Source organism: Panulirus ornatus, chromosome 67, assembly GCF_036320965.1.
Source record: "Panulirus ornatus isolate Po-2019 chromosome 67, ASM3632096v1, whole genome shotgun sequence".
In the NCBI taxonomy this organism is placed as follows: Eukaryota; Metazoa; Arthropoda; class Malacostraca; order Decapoda; family Palinuridae; genus Panulirus; species Panulirus ornatus.
In genome coordinates, this window is record NC_092290.1 from 15,157,581 (window position 1) to 15,165,953 (window position 8,373).

At 41.0% G+C, this 8,373-nt stretch overlaps 1 protein-coding gene across 1 annotated transcript in view; it reads right to left on the minus strand.

Annotated features, from left to right (window-relative positions):
• LOC139747132 (uncharacterized) overlaps positions 1–7,945 on the minus strand; it is a 56,416-nt gene extending 48,471 nt beyond the window's left edge. Inside the window, exon 1 of the mRNA XM_071659049.1 lies at positions 7,752–7,945. Within this exon, the coding sequence (XP_071515150.1) occupies positions 7,752–7,945 (194 nt within the window). The remainder of the gene's footprint in view (positions 1–7,751) is intronic.
• Between the last annotated feature and the right edge of the window lie 428 nt (positions 7,946–8,373).

Genomic DNA, 8,373 nt, shown 5'->3' on the forward strand with positions numbered 1-8,373 from the left:
TATATATATATATATTGATATTATATATATATATATACATATATATATTGGTGTGCAAAGTGAGAGGGTTACGGAAAATGATTTGGTAAACAGAGAAGAGGTAGTAAAAGCTTTGCGGAAGATGAAAGCCGGCAAGTCAGCAGGTTTGGATGGTATTGCAGTGGAATTTATTAAAAAAGGGGGTGACTGTATTGTTGACTGGTTGGTAAGGTTATTTAATGTATGTATTACTCATGGTGAGGTGCCTGAGGATTGGCGGAATGCGTGCATAGTGCCATTGTACAAAGGCAAAGGGGATAAGAGTGAGTGCTCAAATTACAGAGGTATAAGTTTGTTCAGTATTCCTGGTAAACTATATGGGAGGGTATTGATTGAGAGGGTGAAGTCAGGTACAGAGCATCAGATTGGGGAAGAGCAGTGTGGTTTCAGAAGTAGAAGAGGATGTGTGGATCAGGTGTTTGCTTTGAAGAATGTATGTGAGAAATACTTAGAAAAGCAAATGGATTTGTATGTAGCATTTATGGATCTGGAGAAGGCATATGATAGAGTTGATAGAGATGCTCTGTGGAAGGTATTAAGAATATATGGTGTAGGAGGCAAGTTGTTAGAAGCAGTGAAAAGTTTTTATCGAGGATGTAAGGCTTGTGTACGTGTAGGAAGAGAGGAAAGTGATTGGTTCTCAGTGAATGTAGGTTTGCGGCAGGGGTGTGTGATGTATCCATGGTTGTTTAATTTGTTTATGGATGGGGTTGTTAGGGAGGTGAATGCAAGAGTTTTGGAAAGAGGGGCAAGTATGAAGTCTGTTGGGGATGAGAGGGCTTGGGAAGTGAGTCAGTTGTTGTTCGCTGATGATACAGCGCTGGTGGCTGATTCATGTGAGAAACAGCAGAAGCTGGTGACTGAGTTTGGTAAAGTGTGTGAAAGAAGAAAGTTAAGAGTAAATGTGAATAAGAGCAAGGTTATTAGGTACAGTAGGGTTGAGGGTCAAGTCAATTGGGAGGTGAGTTTGAATGGAGAAAAACTGGAGGAAGTGAAGTGTTTTAGATATCTGGGAGTGGATCTGGCAGCGGATTGAACCATGGAAGCGTAAGTGGATCATAGGATGGGGGAGGGGGCGAAAATTCTGGGAGCCTCGAAGAATGTGTGGAAGTCGAGATCATTATCTCGGAAAGCAAAAATGGGTATGTTTGAAGGAATAGTGGTTCGAACAATGTTGTATGGTTGCGAGGCGTGGGCTATGGATAGAGTTGTGCGCAGGAGGATGGATGTGCTGGAAATGAGGTGTTTGAGGACAATGTGTGGTGTGAGGTGGTTTGATCGAGTAAGTAACGTAAGGGTAAGAGAGATGTGTGGAAATAAAAAGAGCGTGGTTGAGAGAGCAGAAGAGGGTGTTTTGAAATGGTTTGGGCACATGGAGAGAATGAGTGAGGAAAGATTGACCAAGAGGATATATGTGTCGGAGGTGGAGGGAACGAGGAGAAGAGGGAGACCAAATTGGAGGTGGAAGGATGGAGTGAAAAAGATTTTGTGTGATCGGGGCCTGAACATGCAGGAGGGTGAAAGGAGGGCAAGGAATAGAGTGAATTGGAGCGATGTGGTATACCGGGGCTGACGTGCTGTCAGTGGATTGAATCAAGGCATGTGAAGCGTCTGGGGTAAACCATGGAAAGCTGTGTAGGTATGTATATTTGCGTGTGTGGACGTATATATATACATGTGTATGGGGGGGGGGTTGGGCCATTTCTTTCGTTTGTTTCCTTGCGCTACCTCGCAAACGCGGGAGACAGCGACAAAGTATAAAAAAAAAAAAAAAGTTTGTTGAGTATTCCTGGTAAATTATATGGTAGGATATTGATTGAGAGGGTGAAGGCATGTACAGAGCATCAGATTGGGGAAGAGCAGTGTGGTTTCAGAAGTGGTAGAGGATGTGTGGATCAGGTGTTTGCTTTGAAGAATGTATGTGAGAAATACTTGGAAAAGCAAATGTATTTGTATGTAGTATTTATGGATCTGGAGAAGGCATATGATAGAGTTGATAGAGATTCTCTGTGGAAGGTATTAAGAATATCAATATATATATATATTTTTTTCTTTTTTTTGCTTTGTCGCTGTCTCCCGCGTTTGCGAGGTAGCGCAAGGAAACAGACGAAAGAAATGGCCCAACCCACCCCCATACACATGTATATACATACGTCCACACACGCAAATATACATACCTACACAGCTTTCCATGGTTTACCCCAGACGCTTCACATGCCTTGATTCAATCCACTGACAGCACGTCAGCCCCGGTATACCACATCGCTCCAATTCACTCTATTCCTTGCCCTCCTTTCACCCTCCTGCATGTTCAGGCCCCGATCACACAAAATCTTTTTCATTCCTTCTTTCCACCTCCAATTTGGTCTCCCTCTTCTCCTTGTTCCCTCCACCTCCGACACATATATCCTCTTGGTCAATCTTTCCTCACTCATCCTCTCCATGTGCCCAAACCACTTCAAAACACCCTCTTCTGCTCTCTCAACCACGTTCTTTCTATTTCCACACATCTCTCCCACCCTTACGTTACTCACTCGATCAAACCACCTCACACCACACATTGTCCTCAAACATCTCATTTCCAGCACATCCATCCTCCTGCACACAACTCTATCCATAGCCCACGCCTCGCAACCATACAACATTGTTGGAACCACTATTCCTTCAAACATACCCATTTTTGCTTTCCGAGATAATGTTCTCGACTTCCACACATTCTTCAAGGCCCCCAGAATTTTCGCCCCCTCCCCCACCCTATGATCCACTTCCGCTTCCATGGTTCCATCCGCTGCCAGATCCACTCCACTTATACCTCAGTAATTTGAGCACTCACTCTTATCCCCTTTGCCTTTGTACAATGGCACTATGCACGCATTCCGCCAATCCTCAGGCACCTCACCATGAGTCATACATACATCAAATAACCTTACCAACCAGTCAACAATACAGTCACCCCCTTTTTTAATAAATTCCACTGCAATACCATCCAAACCTGCTGCCTTGCCGGCTTTCATCTTCCGCAAATCTTTTACTACCTCTTCTCTGTTTACCAAATCATTTTCCCCAACCCTCTCACTTTGCACACCACCTCGACCAAAACACTCTATATCTGCCACTCTATCATCAAACACATTCAACAAACCTTCAAAATACTCACTCCATCTCCTTCTCACATCACCACTACTTATTATCACCTCCACTTTTGCGCCCTTCAATGAAGTTCCCATTTGCTCCCTTTATTTACCTCCTTCCAGAACATCTTTTTATTCTCCCTAAAATTTAATGATACTCTCTCACCCCAACTCTCATTTGCCCTTTTTTTCACCTCTTGCACCTTTCTCTTGACCTTCCTGTCTCTTTCTTTTATACATCTCCCACTCAATTTCATTTTTTCCATGCAAAAATCGTCCAAATGCCTGATAGAGATGCTCTGTGGAAGGTATTAAGAATATATGGTGTGGGAGGCAAGTTGTTAGAAGCAGTGAAAACTTTGTTTCGAGGATGTAAGGCATGTGTACGTGTAGGAAGAGAGGAAAGTGATTGGTTCTCAGTGAATGTAGGTTTGCGGCAGGGGTGTGTGATGTCTCCATGGTTGTTTAATTTGTTTATGGATGGGGTTGTTAGGGAGGTGAATGCAAGAGTTTTGGAAAGAGGGGCAAGTATGAAGTCTGTTGGGGATGAGAGAGCTTGGTAAGTGAGTCAGTTGTTGTTCGCTGATGATACAGCGCTGGTGGCTGATTCATGTGAGAAACTGCAGAAGCTGGTGACTGAGTTTGGTAAAGTGTGTGAAAGAAGAAAGTTAAGAGTAAATGTGAATAAGAGCAAGGTTATTAGGTACAGTAGGGTTGAGGGTCAAGTCAGTTGGGAGGTGAGTTTGAATGGAGAAAAACTGGAGGAAGTGAAGTGTTTTAGATATCTGGGAGCGGATGGAACCATGGAAGCGGAAGTGGATCATAGGGTGGGGGAGGGGGCGAAAATTCTGGGAGCCTTGAAGAATGTGTGGAAGTCGAGAACATTATCTCGGAAAGCAAAAATGGGTATGTTTGAAGGAATAGTGGTTCGAACAATGTTGTATGGTTGCGAGGCGTGGGCTATGGATAGAGTTGTGCGCAGGAGGATGGATGTGCTGGAAATGAGATGTTTGAGGACAATGTGTGGTGTGAGGTGGTTTGATCGTGTAAGTAACGTAAGGGTAAGAGAGATGTGTGGAATTAAAAAGAGCGTGGTTGAGAGAGCAGAAGAGAGTGTTTTGAAATGGTTCGGGCACATGGAGAGAATGAGTGAGGAAAGATTGACCAAGAGAATATATGTGTCGGAGGTGGAGGGAACGAGGAGAAGAGGGAGACCAAATTGGAGGTGGAAAGATGGAGTGAAAAAGATTTTGTGTGATCGGGGCCTGAGCATGCAGGAGGGTGAAAGGAGGGCAAGGAATAAAGTAAATTGGAGCGACGTGGTATACCGGGGTTGACGTGCTGTCAGTGGATTGAATCAAGGCATGTGAAGCGTCTGGGGTAAACCATGGAAAGCTGTGTAGGTATGTATATTTGCGTGTGTGAACGTATGTATACACATGTGTATGGGGGGGGGGGGGTTGGGCCATTTCTTTCGTCTGTTTCCTTGCGCTACTTCACAATCGCGGGAGACAGCGAAAAAGCAAGAAAAAAAAAATATATTGATATATATATATATATATATATATATATATATATATATATGTATATATATATATATATATATATATATATATATATATATATATATATATATATATATATATATATATATATACATATACATATATATATATATATATATATATATATATATATATATATATATATATATATATATATATATATATATATATATATATATATATATATATATATATATATATATATATATATATATATATGTATATATATATATATATATATATATATATATATATATATATATATATATATATATATATATATATATATATATATATATATATATATATATATATATATATATATATATATGTATATGTATATATATATATATATATATATATATATATATATATATATATATATATATATATATATATATATATATTTTTTTTTTGTTTGCTTTTCACTGCTTCTAACAACTTGCCTCCCACACCATATATTCTTAATACCTTCCACAGAGCATCTTCATCAACTCTATCATATGCCTTCTCCAGATCCATAAATGCTACATACAAATCCATTTGCTTTTCTAAGTATTTCTCACATACATTCTTCAAAGCAAACACCTGATCCACACATCCTCTACCACTTCTGAAACCACACTGCTCTTCCCCAATCTGATGCTCTGTACATGCCTTCACCCTCTCAATCAATACCCTCCCATATAATTTACCAGGAATACTCAACAAACTTATACCTCTGTAATTTGAGCACTCACTCTTATCCCCTTTGCCTTTGTACAATGGCACTATGCACGCATTCCGCCAATCCTCAGGCACCTCACCATGAGTCATACATACATTAAATAACCTTACCAACCAGTCAACAATACAGTCACCCCCTTTTTTAATAAATTCCACTGCAATACCATCCAAACCTGCTGCCTTGCCGGCTTTTATGTTCCGCAAAGCTTTTACTACCTCTTCTCTGTATATATATATATACATATATACATATATATATATATATATATATATATATATATATATATATATATATATATATATATATATATATATATATATATATATATATGGAAAGGGAGCTGTGGTTTCGGTACATTATACATGACAGCTAGAGACTGAGTGTGAACGAATGTGGCCTTTGTTGGGTTTTCCTAGCGCTACCTCGCGCACATGCGGTGGGAGGGGGTTGCCATTTCATATGTGGCGGGTTGGCGATGGGAATGAATAGGGGCAGACAGTATGAATTATGTACATGTGTATGTATGTATGTGTCTGTGTGTGTATATATATATATGTATACGTTGAGATATATAGGCATGTATATGTGCGTGTGAGGACGTGTATGTATATACATGTGTATGTGGGTGGGTTAGGCCACAATTTCGTCTGTTTCCTTGCGCTACCTCGCTAACGCGGGAGACAGCGACAAACTTTAATAAATAAAATAAGGGTAATTAGTGTGTGCCATACTAGGCTGTATTGTAAGATATCGAAAGTCGCCGGCGATTCTGATGTGGATAAATAAATCTTAGCTGATAATGAACGTCTGCAGTTTCCAATTGTCATGAATACACTGATGGACTTGGATCATAGTTTGTAGATGAATTTTGATTGTGACAAGCGCGAGTCTTTACATATTGGTAGCGATAAGAAGTTTAACGAAAGCATGAGTTCAGTTGAGCTTAAAGAGATAAATGAGGAAAAGGATTAATGCCAGGATAATAGTGCAGAGAATCGCTATAAAAGGCGAAGCGAATATTTTAGATTCAGTTGTCGGACTTTCGAATCTGCCTAGGTCAAAGCAATTCATCCTCACTCATTACTGTTCCTTTGTATGTCCCCACCTTGAATACTGTGTTCACCTCAGGTTACCGTAAATGAAGACAGACAGAGACCAAATGTTAAGAGTATAGTAGAAACTGGAGCTGTCATAAACATTCACAGAATGAAAAACAAATTCTATGCATGCCGGTTAATCTACTTGGATCTATTTTGCTTAGAAACGAGAAGGGTTAAGAGGAGATATTATAGAGATGTTTTCAACAATGTCTCGTTAGTCTTGACTTAAGCAGCAGCTGAAGGCTTGATACCTTGGTGTCAATGGAAGTACTGGATACCAAGTTGTGGGCAAACAAACGTTTCTGTCTTGAATGAGGCGACACATCTTTACCTCAACAGGGTTGTTGTCTTACCAGTTAGCGTTGTTGTCTTACCAGTTAGGGTTGTTGTCTTACCAGTTAGGGTTGTTGAGAGCAGTACAATAGATACGTTGAAGAACAGACTTCCTAAATATTTTGCCTAACATCCACGACTGACAATATTTGTGCTTCTTTAGTTACATGAATGTTTGCAGGTTTTTATATTTGAAATGTCTATGTTCCTCTCTGCTCTGACAACACTCATCTGATCATTTCTGACATCTTCCAGTATCACACACAACCTCGGAAGGTCTGTCGCTGTTCGAATTCCTTTGTAAGATGATATCTAGAATATAAATGAAGGGTGAAACAAAGCTAAGTTTGATAGAGACTAAATGGTAGAGACTAAATGGTGCATAGATGTTAAAAAAAATGTAAAGTTTGATAAATCTGTTGACCAGTTATCGACACACCAGTACTGACTGACTCAGTTCAGCAGTTCAGGTCATTGAACCAGGAACCTTGTCACCCAATAGTGATCCGTCTTAGTACCGTAGATTAGGTCACTAAGCCAGGGACCATGTCACCTAGTAGTTGTGTGACTCAGTCCTATAGGGACCATGTCAGCCAGTGATGGTGTGACTCAGCCCTATATTCCAGGTGACTGAGCTGGGGACCCTGTCAACCAATAATGGTCATAGTCTCCTACATATCATATGCCTGGCACTGTGACCTGCACTAAGTTAGACCACTACTGGCTGACAAGTTCCCCAGCACTCTTACCCTTGTGGTCAGAGAGGCAACCACCAGCCTCGACTCGCTTCTTGCCAGCCTCAGGGCGTCACCTCTTGTTCCTGGGGTCAGGGAAGCACCCTGCGACTTAGGCTCACCTGATACCAGCCCCTAGAAGCAGCACTCTCTTGTCCTTGAGGTCAGGGAGGTAAGCCCGTACCTCGTCCACTCCAGCGTCACCAGTCATCATCATGGCCCCTGTGGCTGGACTCTGTGACTCCCGCAAAAGTTTAGTCGTCCCGTGGGAGTCAGCGTCGGCACACTTGATAGTGGCTTCACCAGACGAAGACATTCTGCTGTGTTTATCAAAGACAATGTCAGGTTAAATACTAAGTAAAACAGTAGAGAAAAGTACTCGTGTCTTTATGATAGACAGTTAAGACATTAAGTTAACAGTTAAGGTGTGAATGTGAAACAATGATCAGTCAGCTCAGGGAGTCATAGCGTACATACAAAGGATATCGTGAGCTGCACTTTAGTTGTGGGAGCTGTAGTTGGCCTAGCTACTTGAGCTTTAGTACATCTACAAGAGATGGTAGGAGCTGTGCTGTAGATATGACAGCTGTGGCGTAGCAACACGAGCTTCGGTGTAGCTTCGAAAAATTTAAGGAGCTCTCGTGTAGTTACAGCTGCTGTGATGTAGCTACAGGAGATAAAGCGAACTGTGGTGTAGCTACGGGGGTTGTGGCACACTTACGGAAGCTGTGTTGTGCCTACGGG